Raw genomic sequence first — 18334 nt, forward strand, 5'->3', positions numbered from 1 at the left:
GAGCATCTTTAAATATCAATTAATTCAGGAACTGAAACTGAATCTTACCATCCACCTAAATGAAAAATGTTCTGTTTCTGGTTAAAGCCACAGATAAATGTTGTATGAAATGTTCAAAAATCATCTGAAATGTCATCTTGAATCCAAAGAAGGCAAACAGATTAAACGTTCAGAAACAAGTAGACATTTAAAACCTTTTGAGTTTGTAATTTTGGTCAAGAATGGGATGAGAAAAAGCTTGCTCCAGAAGAACTTGTTTTGTAACTATGCAATTGAGAAAAAACAATATTTTCTTACATTTCTGTTTCCAAAATCTTTGTCTTCAATCCTCTCCTTTTTTTTTTGTAGCATTTTTCAGTAATTTTGTAACTTTATATTCTTGTTATTGGGATTTGTTGTTATTTGTTGGATTTACTGAGGTTTAAGTGAATCTTCTCCTGCTCAACAGAAGTGAAGAAAATGGCTCTTTTTGCCTCTGGGTGTGAAGTAAGACAGAAAACATGCACGAGTTTCTTTTTATTGCAGCTTTGCTTTTAGCATCAGTTTCTAGTAATTTCCTCATAACTTATAGTTTTATGAAAAAGTTAGCTTTTAATAAAAGCTAACTTTTATGACAGTATTGTATCATTTTTAAAGTTTTATATCTACAGTGTCTTGCAAGAGCATTTGTGCTTCAGAAACTTTTTGTAGAACAATGTTTTGCTTCAATTACAGCTTTTTTCATCTATACACTAAAGGTTTTGTGAAGTTATGCAGGATACTTGTCATTGAGAACTAATTTTGGACACCACTGCCCTAAATTTTATTTTGGGTTGTCTGAGTAAATGGGGCAGAATAAAAATGGAAACCCCTCCTTTAAGATTTTAACTTGTTTAAAAAACTAAAATCATTTTCCTCCACTTCATGATTGCTCTCAACAAAATGTGAAAACATGTACTTGTTTTCCAGTGAGTTTACTAGTGACATTATTTTATTTTTTCTTTGAGGTGTGGTTTTATAATGATGTTATAAATTCATTTAAAAAATACCTGTTATATTAAAATTTGATTTCAAAAAATTAATTTTAAGAAGAAAGAAATAGCCTAAATCAAAGTATTTTACACCTTTTTTTGTTTTTAATATTTAACCAGACTTAAAATAGCCATCAATTTTGTGATTGGCTGTTGCTTGCAATGGGGCGGGCTTCGTAAAAATGTTAAGACAGGTGATTGGTTTGTTTCTTGTAGTAGGCGGGGCTTCACTGTAGCTTGCTGGCTGTCACAGGGGAGTCGCACATTCAACCGTCAAACGAGCAGAGACGTCGAATGATTGGAGCTTGTTGTGGTTTCCCCCTTTTCTTACAGTTACAATTGCAGTTGGTTTTTTTTTTCTCACCAAGAAGAGTATTTTTTTCGCAAAATAAGCCATTTGGGTTTTTGGCGTTTTAAAATGGAACAATTTCAACGAGTTTCGGCCGAACCGGCGGACTTATTCCAGTGACCGAAGAGGGAAAGAACTGGGAGAACGGATTTAACGGAGGGAATCAGCAGTTGACGGAGACACCCACAGGTCTGGTGTCGAGACACATCAGCCGCGGGGGATTTTATGTATTTATTTTATCAGTGCTGTTATTTCAAAAGGGGAGTTTTGATGCGACCGGGTCCGCGTCGGGAAGTTTTGCCCGCAAATGACGTGGAATAGCACGATGAGCAGCGGCTACAGCAGCTTGGAGGAAGACTCCGAGGAGTTCTTCTTCACCGCCAGGACTTCCTTCTTCAAAAAACCTCCCGGGAAAGTCACAGACAGCAAGGTAACCTCTCAAATAGTTGCACTTTATCCCGGGAACACATGAAAAATAACTCTTTTTTAAGCGTCCGCCCACCTGTTGTGCATGTTTGGTTTCACCTGACAGGGAGTTGAGAGCCACCTGCAAACCTTATGATTTAAGATTAAATTATTATAGCTATAAATATTCAATGCTTTTGTATTTTACCTAAATTATAGGTTTTCCTTTAATTGTGAAACCACAGAATAGTTTTAGTTTTCACTGCGGTTTGGCAGGTTTACAAGGTTTCACGTTTTTCAAGCTTGGTTTCGCTGGAATTTGACCAGTGGTCCGAGTTTGGCAAGTTTTCACTCTTAAGAAATAATGACTCTGTTGAAGAACGGTTTGGACTGAGTGCTGCATTGCAAAACTCATTCACATATAGTTACAAATACAAACTTTGTCGCATTTTAATTGGCAAACAAACTGTCCTAGTTGCAACATTGTGGTGGCAGTATTATGCAGTGGTGACCAAGTGGGGACATGATGGCTGTTCTGGGTCATGATGGAGTTAAATATAGGAAAATATGAGTTGAAAACTTAAATGGTGAAACACAAACTCATGTATCAGTTTTTCTATCTCTTAGTTCTAAAGTTGCCATTAGGTTGAATAAAACGTATTGAATTCACTGGTTGTAAGGAACACAATGTGATTCTTTTTTTTAATGGCTTGCAAGGTACTGCATGTCCTTGAGTTGCTACTCTTCCTCATAAGTTGCCCAGCTTGTTTCAGCGTTGCAAACACAGCTGGTTTGTTCCCCTCCCTGACAGCTCAGCATACTGTAGCAGAATCAAGCCATTCATCCTCTCTCTGCCCATTTCACATTTGTCTGGTTCTGTCAGATGACGTTTGCAAGCAGATCCTGCAGCCTTGCATGACCCTTCACCTTTGCGCTTCGGTTGATGGACAATGAGGCCCATGCAGTGCTGCAGCGAGGGGTTGTGACCTTAAACCGTGGCTCTGGAGCTGCAGTGGGGTGCTGCTGGTTTCCCACATGCTGACAGTAATTACAACTGGAGGGGAGCTGCCCCCAGGGAAAGAATGTGTGGCACTGCTACATGAAACCACTGCTTGTATATTTGCAGAACAGAAGGACAGCTACAGTTTAAATGTGTATTTATGCTCACTATCGTGTTCAGTGTAATCCTTTTAGAGACTGTAATAGTTTTAGTAAATGACTTCCTGCAAAACGTATTGCTTATCAGTAGGTTAAAGGTGACCTATTATGCTTCGTTAGCAAATTAGGGCAGGTCTATAAAGCTAAACAAAACATATTCATTAGATTTCTTTTTTTTTTTTTCCATAAAATCATTAAGATTTTCATCTGGTTAGTTCTGCCTATTTTGAGCTGTTTTAGGAATTCTGTCACTTTAAATTTAAATAAGCTGGTGCTGGTCACATCTTCAGACTCATTTACAGTAAAAATTGCTTCGAACAGATCGGAAATGTACAGCCGTACATCTTTGAAAAGCATTAGTTGAGCCTCCTGCACAACCAAGAAGAATGCAACAAGTGGTTTCTGAATAGTAAGTGAACAATAAAACACTTTTCTTGCAGCCATTATAAAACCAGCTGACCAAACATGCAGGAGCCCTGGTTGGGTTGCTAGATAACGGCGCAGATTGTAACTTAGTAATTGGGAGGATTTTCAAACGGCTCTTTTTTCAGACACCAAAAACCCTGCTTGGTGTTCTATTTTTTTAAGTTCTTGGACTGTTTTAGTTGAGACCCAAATGGAAGAATAAAAAGCTGCAAAACATGAGTTTTGCATAATAGGTCCCCTCTAAGCTGTCATGTTACAGGGGATCTCTTTAACCCACATATTTTTGTCTAAAAAGCAAAATCTGGGTGAGGCTGAACAATAGAAAACCTTCAAAATGGTTTTAATTAAGCAGAAAAAAATGTGTCAGTAAATATATCCAGCTTTGTGTTAGACTGTTATTTTCTTTAGGAATTGTCTAAAACTCAGAGGACTTGTTCACACAGTTGTCTGCATGCAAATGAGAAAATGGAGAAGTTATGGTGTGAATGCAGAGAACATGCATTGAGGCTAGTTTAGAGCACCTGCATGAAGGAGAAAGTGAAGTTTAATAAAGTTTGACAAGCAAAGAAACACAAGGACTGACAGCTGATAGGCAGACTCAGAGTAGCCATGTCTAAGGAGGATTTAACGGACTCATCTGTGTGTGAATGGCAGTTTGTGTCTGGAAATGTCACGCTGACCACATGAAGAACCACTCTGGGTTAATCCCACCCAACTCCCCCTGCATCAACCATACATGCACATATGCGCAGTGGACAGCTGAAGCAGCAGCTCATCTTTAATTCAAATCGGTCTGGTAGACTGTAGGCTTACTGTGCGGCTGACGTCAGCAGCCATGTTGCTGCGGAGACGCTTCCTCTAGCATGAATTAATCTTAACAGTAACAACCTGATGATGACTTGCTCAGTTTGTTTGATACTGTAGAGTGTTGGCCAGCAGAAAATGTAATGCAGTTTGCACTAACAGTGATTGTGTTGAGGTTTGGATGGATGTCAGCAGCTGCTTCCTTCACTCACCAGTTCTGGCTGTTGATTACAGTTTTATTTTGTATTTATGAAGAATCTTTGGAATAAATGTGCAGCTTCAAGTTAAAAATGATTTACTTCATTTTTGAACTGAATGAAACCAGTAAGTTGAACATTACTGTTTATTTGCCATTTTGTGTAACAGGGAAATAATATATCATTATCAGATAGTCTTCCTTTTAAAGTAGAGTGGATCCTCACCAATAATAGTTCAGCATTTGTGGATTTTTCTGGGTACCAGGCCGACTTAAACTTATTTCTAAATAATTCCACTATTGACCAATTGTAATTTTGAGTGTTTTGTGAAATCGCACTATATAAATACATTGAATTAACTGGCGTTTGCAAAGCAGCCAATCCATGAGCACTATTCATTTTAAAACTGAAATGATTAATTGTATTAATTGTGATCAATTGATTATCGAAATAATAATAAACTCCTTTAGTAATCAGTTAATCGTTAACTGGGGTATACACATTCAAAAGAAGGCACTTTGGAGAGAAAACACATTCAGAGCAGTGATCAATCCAAAACTATACAAAACATAAGGCAAAAACAATTAACTGGATTTATTGTGATTAATTGATTATTGAAGTAATTGTCAGCTAATTTTATAGTCAATTGTTCACTGGAGCATTGAGACCCCAGAAAGGCCATTTGCTGAGAAAACAATAGATTCAAAGCAGTAATTAATACAAAACTGCAAAATTTACTAGGGCTAACAGTTAGCCCTAGTAAATCATATATTGTATGAAATGGCTTAAAAAGTTTGATTAAAAAATCTGTAGAACGTGCCAGTCATATAGATTTTGTTCACACATAATTAACTGGAACTCCAAATGATCAACAAGTCATATCCAAACTAAATGTAAACATGCCAGCTTTAGATTTGCACTGTGAAAAATAATTCACAAAAGCAAAATGTGAGTTCAGTCAAAAGAAAAGCTAGTAAAGACGCTAACACCTGTGATAACTTGTGGTTTATTTTAGTTTTGTTATCAAAACATCCCTAGTCAGTTTAACATTGTCAGATTGTTGAAATAATTCATATGACTCCCTCTGGTTTGACTTTTTCTTCTTCCAAAGCAGCTTATGACTTCAGGAGCAGTACTTAGTTTCAGTTCACTCGGATGTATTTCTGCAGAGGAAGTAGTAATTCCACCTTATCCGCATCCAGCCTGTTTGCCTTTCAAATGGGTCCAGGACGACTGACATCATTGTGTGCTTGACAGAGTGAGATAAAGGATTTGTTTGCGGATCCTCCGCTGCTGTTCAGCGCTCGCTTCCTCTGCCTGTTGGTTTATGTTTCATTGTTGGTACCTGGCTGCAGCCTGCGCCTCTCTGCTGGTGTTCAGCTCTCCTTCCCGTTTGTTGTCACAATCACTTTGTGTCCTGTTAGTCCGGTCTTTTCTGCATCATTACGCTCAAAACGATAGTCAGGCTGAGTTGGAAATTTCTTTAGAATCCCAGATAGAGTTGAAGCAGAGTTACGGTTGGACGTTAACTTCCTCATCTGCTACTGTGGGAAAATTTCCACTTAGTTTTTATCTAGAAGGCCACTCTGAAGACGGGCTGGCTGCCGTTGTGGTGGAGATCTAATCTCTCTCTTAATTCATTTATTTTCTCACATTCTAAAAACAGCTTCTTAGCGTCACTGCTTGACCTCCTGGAGACATTTTTATGTTTGCCAAATGAAAACTGTTTTATTCTTATGAAAAAGCTTGTCCTATTACTGAATATTGAACTTTTGGATGTTTTATAACCAATTGATCACTTCAATGGTTATTTCCGCACCATTGAAGCACAAATTTGAGCCTTTTTAAAAAAAATTTTTAATTATATTTTAAATTCTGTTAACGTTTAGGTATGAGTTAGTATTAAGAATTTTGAACTTTGGGAACAATTTTTGCTTTTCTTTTTCCATATGCTTATGTCCAAGAAAAACATATGCTAAAATGTAAGTAAATGTTTTTTTAAAGGACTATTGTAGTCGTTTCATATTTAGATGTCACCAGTGGGTAGAGCTGATAATTTTACTGAATTTTTATTTTTTGTACTGAAAGGCATTTCCATGTTTTTCCATCACTAGATTTCCTTCCTTTGTCCAACTTTTGACCTGATTTCTTACTTCCTGGAACGTCCTCTCTGTTTTCAGTTTGCTTCGCAACAACAAAATCCAGGTCTTTACAGAGTCTGGAAAAATGTAGAATTTCCTAAAAAGTATTTATCAGAACTTAAATCTGAAAAACTAATGGAAAATATTGCTGTGAAGTTTCATTCAATCCAGTCTGCGGTTGGATCCTGCTGACACTACCAACCACTAAATCATGATTTTTGTGGTTTCGAGCTCAAGAATAACAGCTGCTAGATGCAAAGCGTGTAATGATTTAGCTAACTTTGCAGGTTTTGGGTCCAGATCTTCTGATTGCTTTTGTAATATTTTAAAGCTTAAGTCAGAGTTCCTTTTTGAGATTCATTGCATCATTGTGGTGTGAAACACCGCTTTTCCTTTATTCTAAGATTTTATTAGACTCTGCCTCTCCAGTTCTCTGTGTGGCCTTCACTATCTTCTAAAACAGACCCAGAGGCCTTTAGGCATGCACACGCACATACACACACACAGCTCCTTCACAGAGCAGTGTGTTGTTTCATAATAAGATAAATTTGCCTTTGAAAAGAACTACCTGCGTCATGGAGAACAGTGTTTATCAGGACTAGGTTGATGATAAATTGCGCCTAAACTCGGCTTAGTTTAAGATTATTATCTGCAAAAGAGAAACTCTACTGAGAAGCAAGGACTGGGAGAGCCAAATAAACTCAATAGTGTCCAAACGTTTTGTAATGTTGCCCAAAATTGTCAAGTCAAAAGTACTCACAGGCCAAGAAAATAATAATAAAATCAAGCAAATAAAGGTGTCCAATTTTTTAGTTTTTCTTTAGGAAAGAGTGTTGTTCAGTTTAAATACAAATCTTAAAAAGGAATTAGTGTAGTTGCTGCATTAAAGAATCAATTAAACAAATTTATTCTCACTCGTATGAACAAAAATGGGTCATTTTCTTTCAAAATACCTGCTATGTTTAGCCAAGTTTAATGAATTAAGTAAAAGCTGCAGAAAAGTCGGCTTTCTGGTAAGTTTCCATTTCCAATGTTCGTTATCAACACTTTGTGTCATACTTAACATTTTTTCATTAAAAGATAATTTTTTCAGTAACAATTTTACCCAGATTTAAAATAAAATGTCTCCATCTGCAAGCTGGACAGGCAAGATTTGTATCATTCTTGAACAGCAGTTGGGAGCCACACAAAATCAGCTGAAGGGCCACAAATGGACCCCGAGCCACAGTTTGGACACCCTGGTTTAGGTGAATAAACCGGACTGAGCAGAGCTGTTGGGTTGATTTGGTTTCACTTTGTTCTGATTCAAACGCCTGTTTTTGCAGAAACGTAAATCAATATTGTGTTCTGACTCTAAAACAGGCCAAAAGAGAATGAAAATGTTTAAGAGTCCTTTAATAAAAGACCATGTTGATGTTGTTCTCAGCTCATCAGCAGCTCTGTGAAGTTTTAAGGAGGTTTTTTAACTTCTTCTGCTGTATTTGTATTTGCTTCGAGGTCACGTTGATGCTTCCCGTGACAGGTAATCAGATAATTCCCCAAACACAGATTATTGCTGGAACTAGAACCTGATCCCAAAGTAAATGATCTTCATGTGACGTAAAGCTAAAAAGAATGAAGCGCTGTTGGGTTGCCACTGTGCTCCATAAGCGATTCTATCTCCTGCTCTGCAGCCCAGAGCTCGTCTGGGAGCAGTTTGAGCGACTGTGATCTCCAGGCTGCCATTATCACCAAACTGCAGCCATCTTTGAGGTGGTCTGCTGCTCGCTTTGATGTGTGCAGAGGAGAGTGAAAGTAGAACAATGAAAAATTACACAGATCCACAGGAAGTGAGAGATCATTTATTTAAGCATGATGAAGTTCTTAAACCTTTTCTGGTTCAAATTTAGCAAAGTAAATATACTGTTAAGCACCTTTTGTTATCCAATTATTAATTGGTTAGCAAATTAATAAATTAATAATTGGAGGTTTTCACATGTTGATGCTAGAGGTATTTTTTTAGTTGCGTCTGCATTCTTTGCTAGAAATAATCAAGCGTTTACTAAAGGAATATTGTATTTTAGGCAATAAATGTTAATTTTCTTATTTAAAAACCAAATTTAATTTTGTTTACTTGCATTAAAGCTTAAGTAGCTAATCAAAAATCTGCAGGATGTTTCAATTTATCTGATTAAAAATTTGGTTTAGTGCAACCAAAGCCTCATTGGACTTTTTACTTAAGCTGAAATCAGCTTGTGATTCTAAATATAGACGTAACAACAAATGCAAGCTGAGATTTTTAAGTTTTTAGTGGAATAAATTGCATCCTATTATACTGTTAGGGTTAACACCTGTTAAACATACATTAACAAAGACAGAAAAGACAAAAGAGTTAGATTCTTTTTCACTCGCGAGGAGAACGGACAGAGATGTGCTTCAGTTACAATCTCCTACCGCTCTGAAGCATATTTTGTCTGCTCCTCTATTTTATTGTTTCTAGGATCCCTAATCACAAGGACGCTGTAGCTCTAAAGGGAGGGGAAACAACTCATCAAGCAACTACAGCGTCAAATGTTATTCACTAACTAACACACAATCATTCTGCACTAGATAATGTCCTTCCAGGCACAAAGATTAATAAAATATGTAGTGATCAATGGTTTTATTGGAGGCCAGCAACTCAACCGAAGCAGAGCTCTTCACCAAGAGGTAAACCTGCAGGAAGATTTTGTTTCTGCTCTCTGTCAGTGAGGCCTTCTGAGAAAGGAATCAGAGTAAATCAACAATACAAGAAACATTCTTAATTCTATAATGAGATTAACTTAAAGGAAAGCATAAAATAAATATACATTATAAAGATCAATGAGAATAACAAATAATTGATTAATAATATCACAATTTCTCCAACATATACTGTGATAATACAATAGATTTTTTATTTCAGAAAAGATGTTAAAAGAGTAGCTGCAAAAGCAAATGAGGTGGATTAGCAGTGCTTCCCAACAGCACTGACTGTGAAATATCATCTCTGTCCCTGGATGTTGACCTGATAGCAACCGTCTTCAGTCAGGTGCTCGTTAAGATACGCTGCGAGACTGGCTGCTGCTGGAGGTCGTTCCAGCTCTTAGCATCATCATCCACAACTTCTCTTTAAAGATATCTAAATTTTTATTTTACTTTGTGATACAAAACTGTTACTTAATTAAAAGCAGCAGTGAAATAAGTTTTAAAAAATACATATTATTAAAATGTCCTCTAACCCGTTTATTACATAAAAGATGTTTTATATATCCAGTTTGTAATTTGAAACATCCTAATTTTGGGTTTCAACTTAATAACAGTATCTATAACCAGTCATTGTTTGTGTGTGCCATAAAAATAGACTGTGGGTGTTTGGTGTGAAGTCTGTGTCATTCTGTTTGGTTGATTATCACCCTGTGTTTTGATCAGTTTGATGATAGGCAGTCAGAGGGTTACAAATATAAAAAGGGTTTTTCCACTGCAGTCGAGGTGGAAACCATATACAGTCATGCACATCTCATAGGTATTGTTTCCTGTCTTCAGACTATGATCAGACTGCACCCAGACACACCTCGCTTTGTCATCATTGTAGCCCTGCAACAAATACAAAACTATGATGCATCATGTAATTTAAAGCTGCTCTTTTACTGAGCTCTACTTCCTCTGCAACACAGACTGGGTGCAATCAAAGACTGTGAAGCCTCTGACTGTAGGATCCTTGTTTAGTTAAAAGCTAAAATGAGATTATTATAATAAAAAATAAGCTTTTTCCCACAGCAGATGATAGCTGAAATGGATGCACACCTTGTAAAACCTGATGAGTTGGTTTGATGTGAATTTCATTAGTTTCTCTATAAGAGCTGGACATGTTTAATATGGATGGCTTCCAAACTTCTTACTATAGCAAAAGTAATCTATAAACATTCCTAGCATGATCATGCAAAAACAAAAAATCTGAATAAAACATTTCTAGATTTGCTAAGTAGGGATGGATGAAAAATCAGTTTTATTAACTGAAGTTTTTGTTTTTTCACAAATGCAGTCCTCGGGTTTCCATAGTTCAGAGGGACGTCGGCGCCCAGAGCGGCCATCTTGTTTGGCAGACATGTTTTACAGCTTCTATTTATTTGGACTTTGAATTCAAGTCAACTCTGTAGCAGAGCATTTGGGCCTGCCTATGATTTTTTTCGTTGCAAGAATGAAGTAATAGAACAGCCTTAATAATACAAGAATAAAGTCAAAATAATGTGAGAGTAAGGCATTATTACCAGAATAAAGTCATGATTTTATGAAAAAAATCAGACACAAAAAATTTAAATGAGGAATATTGAGCATTTTGTGAGAATTAGTTTTTATTCTTGTAATTAAAAGAAAAATGTAGGCAGGTCCTAATAGTTTATATAGTAGAGTTGATCTGAATTCAAAGTCTAAATAAATAGAAGGTGTAAAACATGCTTGTCAAATAAGATAGCTACCCCTAATAATAAAGACCGACTCTCTCTGTGTGAAAATGACACAAACGTTGAAGCTACAGAAGCCCAACCTTTTCTCATTTATGGAAAAAAACCAAAACGTATGGATGAAGTAAAGCAGGATAACATTTCAAATCTTGTGCAACAGAAACCTTACAGCTCAGGTGTCGATAAATTACAGCTGACGGTGTCGTAATGTTACACTCCCTCCGTCCTTCAGGCTAAACTCGACGTGTTTTCAGAAAATAAGCGTTCACGTCATGAAAGCAGCCATTCCTGTAGGAGTTTGGCAGCTCAGGGTTTATTTAGTAACCAAGATGACAGATAACATTGATGGTTACTGTGTTGCTTCACTCTGCTGTGAACTTTGCTGCCAGTGCTCTCCATTACAGCCGCTGTTTGTTTGCTGTACCTTTCATTGCTTGACCTTGTTTAGAGCGTGTTTAGTCTTTTAATGGCCCCCAGTTTAACCAGCTCACTAAAAGGTAAATTATAGTCAATTTGTTTAGGATTTTCTTTTAAAAAACCAACCAATCTCAAACACTGTACAATCTTTAGAGTTTACTTAAAAAATACAGACTAAAAAAATAAAATAAACCAGAAGGATAACCATTCTGCGTTATTGTTGCCTTGCTGTCTGAAAACGCAAGGCAACTTATCTTTTTCCAAGGTCGGAACCATGAAGTTTCATAATCTTCGCCAGCAAATACTTACTCACAGACACACACACACACACACACACCTCTCAATGTTGCATAATATTGAAGTTAACAAATCTGCAAACAGGCATGACTTCAGAATTAACAGATCAACTGATACATCTGTTTCTATGGAAAGGTTTGTTGTGAAGAAAAGCTAATGGGTCCGTTTCTCAGCAGTTTTTTGTCTTTTATGGTATTTGATAAACACTGAAATTGTTTTGTGGTGGAAATGTTTTTATTGAATGCGAAACTTGGAAGGAGCTGTTTCATTGTAATTTTATGGGATTTTCTTGTTCTTTTCTCCCTGCTGGTTTGCATTGGAAGAACCCATCAGCTTTTTTTTCCTCCTCTTGTGTCATTTTTCATTTTTTGTTCCACATTTTGCAGCTCATGTTGTCTCATCTGTCTTTACTTCCCCTCCTCCTCCCTCTGCTGATGTTGGTAATGAACTGAGCTCCATCTTTGGGTGGCCTCCGCAAACACACTTGTTGCGGTTTTATAACAGAGTCCTGTGACACAGTTGTACTGTGGTACTGATTGGACCCCAGTGGAAATGTGCAGGCAGTTCTGCAGCTCAATGCCGGTGTGGTCCTCATTACTGCGAGGAAATCTGGCTCTGGACTCCTTGTGGTTCAGCAGGTTTAGTCTGCAGGTTTTACTCGCTGGTCTTCAAACACAAACCTCTGTTTTCTGTACCAGGAAATCTGGGTTTTTCTTTTAAATGACATCTTTTGATTGAGGCAAGTTAAACTCGACTTTGTTTGGGACGTTAGCAAGGGGAAGTTTGACTGGTTTGCCTTGTTGGATGCTTACAAAACTGAGTTTTCATTGGTAAAATTACTCATTAGTGTCATTAGTGTTTAGATTTCACATGAACAGGCTGATCATCTAAATCCTTACAGATCAACTTCTTCAAAGCTAAAACTATTTGTTTTTCCCACATCTCATTATTTCAGTATCCACCTTGCATTTCAGTGATGTATACGACATGCAGCTTTACCAGGCTGCAACTCGCAGTTATTTTAGAAATATGATGATTAATTGAAGAGAAACATTTGGCACATTCTGCAGATTTCTCATTTTAAATTTAAACCTTTTTACTTATATATGTTTTTCTTTTTTTTATTCTTAATAACTGAATAGTAAATCATTTTACTCCTAATATATTTAGTGCAGTTTTGACGTAATTACCGCTCTGAATGTGTTATTTTTCTGGCAGATTGCCTCTTTTTACATCCTGTCTGCTACAGGTAATAATTAATCAATTACAAAACTAGTTGATTATTTCAGTAAAGGATTAATTGTGATTAACTTGATTAATCATTTCAGCCCTACTTTCTACAATTAGCTTTCTGAAGATCCGATTCTGCATCATGTCTAATTTGACTCCAGCTGAACCAGACTGAAATTTTTTTTGGGATGTTTTAAAAAATTTAGTGGCATTAGAGAAAAATGTCAGAAAAATCCTGATAAAACAAATAATTCTCACGCTGAAGATTTACTTACAGTAACGTATAAAAGTTTGAAGCATTTAACATGCTTCAGATTCCTAACATTACTATAATATCTTTGAGAACCTCTAGACCAAACTTTTTCTCACATGGACCAAAATTGTAGAATCAAAAGGACTCATGTAAAATAAAATAAAGACTAGTTTGTTTTATGTGGTTTTGTTGGAAAGGGATGTTATTCATCATAGACCCAAAACTTGTTTTTTGTGTTAAAAGAAGGCATCCAGTTTTCACATTCTTATGGGATCAGTTGAATGAATTTACTTTGTTAAAACTACAGTATTCGGGTCACTTTCTTTCAAAACACTTGCTATATTTAGCCAAGTTTAATAAATTAGATAACAGCGGATTTGGGTGCAGCAAAGTTGGCTTTTCAGTAAAATCTGGATGGACGTAGTTTTACTTGTTATAAAAGTAGAATACTGTATTCTACTTAACATTTTTCATTGTTAGAAGATTATCAGATTGATAAAAATAAAATTTTCCTGTGGATAACACTATTTGGGTGTAAATAGTGTTCAGAGGCAAAGCTATGTGTATGATTTATGAGTCCATTAATCCCAGAAGGTTCATTTAGAAATAATTTGAAGTGTCTGTTTCTGTTTGCACCAGAGGAAAGGTGTGAGCCGCACTTTAAAGCACATTGTTGTGCTTTTTCACGGGCCCAGTTGGTCTCATTAGTGCAGGAATGCCAAGAGGAAAGGTGTGGCTCGAATAGACTTCCCCCTCCATTCAACAGGAAGCCACATACAGAGGAGCAGGCTGCAAGCCAGGAGGCGCAGAGAAATAAATACTAACATAAATAAAAAACAAGTCATAATGGAGCTTATTAATGTATTCACTCCAGATGAGACGAGTGTTTAAAGGAAGTGTTCTCAAAGTGAGGCATGAGGGCCCACAAGACCACAATTCAAATGTAAATTAGGACAAAACTATGACTTTTAAATCAAAATCTACTTACAAAAATATTTGATGCAACACAAAGTGACCATCTTTTCCATGGTTTCCTTCTGTTGTCATGTTAACTAGACGTGTACTGTAAAGTACTTGTTGGTGCGCTCAAGTCTTTTAATTGCTCCATTAAAATTGGCTGAATGCAGAAAGTGCCTCCAAATGAGCCCTGACCCACATTCTGTTTTTATTGTTTTTATACAGAAATAATAATTATAATATTGCAATATTCAGCTAAATTGTAGCTAAATCCGTGTGTTTAGTCTGGGCCCAGAAAAGCCCAGACTCCTCCTGTGGTGATGTCACGTATTTACAGACGGAGGATGTCAGACGAGCGTGACAGAGGTAAACAGAGGCAGGAATGCTACAGGTGTGTGTGATAAAAGGCTAGAGAAAGAAAGTCCTGTCCCTCTCTGACAAAACTATGGTTTTCGTTTTCTGTTCTGCTTTCGGTTTTGCAAAGTTCTGCTTTTTTTTTTTTTTGCTCTGTGCAACAAGTGAATTATTACTCCACCTAATTTGTCTCGCTTGATCTGAAATATTTAGTAGTTTGATGCAATGACTGAAGGGAGCAACTACATCTTCAGAGATAAACCCGTTAGTTTGGTGAAAGTTGAGAGAAAAGACACCTTTTGGATTATAATAATGTGTTTCTTGGCTGCTGCTCTGTCGGTTTAGTGTCGGTCTTTCGGCCTAAGTGGGAGGATTCGCTTTGTTCCTGAAAACGGACTATGACCCCATTGTGTTGCAGCACTTCTCCTGTTTGTTTAGATCCGGTCGCTCTTATCCTCCCAGTTCCCGTTTAACTCCATCTGATCACACTGTAGAGATTCAGCTTTTTTTTTTTTTTTTTTTACAAACACAGACTTCAGTGAGTTTTATTGGCATTGGTAACATAGGAAAAAACATATTTTCACGACTATGATGAAAGTTATGAATTTATGTATTGACTCAATACTTTAAGTTTGATTACAGCTGCTAATCTTTTGGGGTAAATTCCAACCAGTTTAACTAGAAACTGAAATTGTAATCTGTTAATCCAGAGTGGGTTAAGAACGTCTGTGGAAATGTGCAAACAGGACTTCTTGGTTTCTTTCAACAGCAGCTTTATTCTGTCTGCTCCTTAATAAAGGGCATTTGTGGAGTTCAGGATCTGTGCAGCTCCTCCACTTACCCTGGGCTTATTGATTGGCATGCATATTTTTAGTTGATATTTACTTGTAGAAAAATAAATAAAAGCCTAAAATCACATAAACAACTTCACTGTTGTGCACATTTTGTTGGCCTACCACATGAAATTTCAATACAACAAGGTTTGTTTTACTGCAATTTGGAGAATTTCAAAACATGCAAATACTTTTTTCTTCTAAAAGCAATCCGAGCACTTAAAACAAAATCATTTTTAATTTGAGTGTTTTCTGGTGCCTGAAAAATGAGGCGTCTCCAAAACCTCCAGAACGTAACGTCACAAATCAGCAGGCACTGTCACCTAGCAACCCATCCCGCATGTTTGTGCTGCAGTTTGACTGCTGTATAATGGCTGCTGGAAAAGACAGGGTTTGTTGTTGACTTACCATCCAGAAACCACTTCCTGCGCTCTTGTTAGTTGTGCAGGAGGTTCCACTTCTGCTTTTCAAAGATGAAGAATTGTATAATTGACACCAAAAAACATGAACTTGTTGCCAAAACAACGGCTAGCCGTTTTGTTGAAGCACTTGGGTTGATTTTAGAAGCAGTAGAGACTCAAATGGAAGTATGAAACATATAAAATGTTTTATACTTGTGTGTGTATATATATGTGTGTCTATTACGAATTTTTCATAATAGAGCCCCTTTAAGTCGCCCTCATTCCTCCACTATAATAAGATGACATAAAGGCCCAACTGCTTAGCTGCTTGTTGAACTTTCCCTTTCCTCATGAGGCGCATAATCAGCTTTACCTGCCACTTCCTGGTGATCAGATTTGTCTCATTAAACCCGGTCACAGCTTAGAGGTGAGATTAAACCATGATGGGGAAAAAATAAACAGTTTGACCAGACAGATTTAGAATCAATGAATAAATCTTTCAAGCTGATTGATCTTATTCTGCCTCTGGTTCTATTGTTAAACATCTGATGAATCAGATACGTTGATGTCGTCATGTCTGTCTTCCTTCTTTAATCCCAATGAATCGCTGACTAGATTTGATTAAATATTAAACTTTTTTGAAGTAATGTTTGTGTTTTTGATGAATGTTATTGCAGCATTCAGTGGTTCTGAATCATAAAAAATAGATAAAAAGTTTTCCACATTTTTTTTTAAGTATTTCAAGTTCTTAAGCAGAATATAAGACTTGAATAAGGCAAGGCAAGGCAACTTTATATAGCACCTATCAGCCTAAGACAATTCAAAGTGCTTGTACAAGAAAAATAAAGACCTACAAACTGTTAGATGGAGAAAAAAAATGCAAGCTTATTTGTATTTTAGGTTTCCATTGCAAAAGAATAAAATCATGAATAAGTTGGAAATTTTTTTATTGTACTGCTGATCAGGTCTGAAACAATAATTTAGGTTTTTCAAAAATTATTTAATAAATTTATTGATTGGTTTTTAATAAATCGCTGCTGCAGCTTTTTGTAGCTCAGTGTCATATCTTCTGATTGCTTCACTCAGAAGAATTGTATATGTTCTGATACGAACTAGACTGAAGTTTGTATTTTTTCAGATTTCTCAGTTTATATTGTTTTAATGTTTTTAAAGAGACTGGGATTTTCTCAGAGCCATAAACCTTTTGACTCGTTACACTTGTTACATTGGCACCCTGGTTCTTCCTGCAGCATTGTGTGTGTTTTCCATATAAGGGTGTACGTGCTTCAGAGGCTTACTGGATTCTGCAGTGTGTGTGTGTGTATATATCTGTGTGTGTGGTTTTTAATAGATGCAGAGGGGAGCTGCACTATGCCCATTTAAGCACAGGATACACCAGAGAAAGATAAAGAGTTTGCACTGGGATTTACATGCTGTTAGTTTCTTTGAATGATTTTATTGAGTTTTAAACGTTTGAGTTTGTTGATTTTTAGGCCTGAAAACCTCTACTGGTTAAAAGAAATGAAGCAGTTAAAGGCCGTATGCATCCAATTACCTAATTTTAAGGACTGTAGCCAATTTCTGTCAACATTGCGCTCAGTCAGTTAATTGTTTTTAAAGAGTCATATCCCCATTTACGCTCCAAAAGTTCAAAACAAAGTAAATATACTTATTTTTTTATGAAGATTTATTGATGCTGAAGTTTTAGCGGCACTTTATGACTTGTTTTTATGAATATCTGAGCTCTTTGGAGTCATGTTGGCTATGTAATAAAACATTTAATGACCTCTGAGGTCAGAGCGCTGCGTATTTACAACTACAACACAGTCGCCTGCGACATGTGACCATAGTTATGTTTTGTGTGTTTTTTGAGTCACAGACTACATCTGTGTCTTGTTTGGAAGTGAGCTTTTAATCAAACTAAAGAATTCTTTAGGCTTGTGTTTATTTCCAGTCTTATTCCTATGAACATGCTAAAATTAGCAGTCAGTCTCCTAGCATGGGGCTGATTTTTAAGAGATCATGGGTTGACCCTGAAGCAGGAAGGCCCTTCACATGTTGCCTCTAATGCAAGAAAAACTCAAATGACTCATTGAGTGTTTTGTGTAATATTTGAACTGAACAAAACCTTTTATAAGTCATTTAGATGGTCTTGTTATTGTTGTCTGAATAGATTGATTTGGTATATCTCTTCACGTTTTTATTTTATTTCCCGTCTCTTGAAGGATGTGGAGAAGGAACGAGAAGTACGGACGGAGTTCAGCAGGGAAGAAATCCAGCAGAAAATTGACCAGTACAACTCTCTGACCAGAGACTACCTTAAAATGACTCTGGTGAGTGGATACCTTACCGTATGATGCTGAACTACACACCAATAGCTTCACAATCTTGATCAAACATGTAAAAACAACTTTAATTTTTCAGTCAGCATAATTAGGAGTGTAATGGCAGATGTAAAATAAATAACCAGCACTACAAAAATATTGAGAGGCTTTCAGAAGGAGTATTTTGATTTTATGCTGCTATTTGGGTCTCAGCTGCTTCTAAAACAGCCACAATTACATAATTACATGGCTGCTGGATAAGACGAGCGTTTTACCGTTCAAAATCTCATCTAAGGAAGATTTTCTGTAAATATTGAA

The 18334-nt window shown here is 36.6% G+C and overlaps 1 protein-coding gene across 1 annotated transcript in view; it reads left to right on the forward strand.

The window, feature by feature from the left end:
- The window catches only part of rassf3 (Ras association domain family member 3), a 47216-nt gene that overhangs the window by 21578 nt on the left and 7304 nt on the right, over positions 1–18334 (forward strand). The window contains exon 3 of the mRNA XM_055020429.1: positions 17918–18025. Within this exon, the coding sequence (XP_054876404.1) occupies positions 17918–18025 (108 nt within the window). The remainder of the gene's footprint in view (positions 1–17917; positions 18026–18334) is intronic.

This window comes from Poeciliopsis prolifica, unplaced genomic scaffold, assembly GCF_027474105.1.
Source record: "Poeciliopsis prolifica strain line A6 unplaced genomic scaffold, Auburn_PproV2 SCAFFOLD067, whole genome shotgun sequence".
Classification (NCBI taxonomy): Eukaryota; Metazoa; Chordata; class Actinopteri; order Cyprinodontiformes; family Poeciliidae; genus Poeciliopsis; species Poeciliopsis prolifica.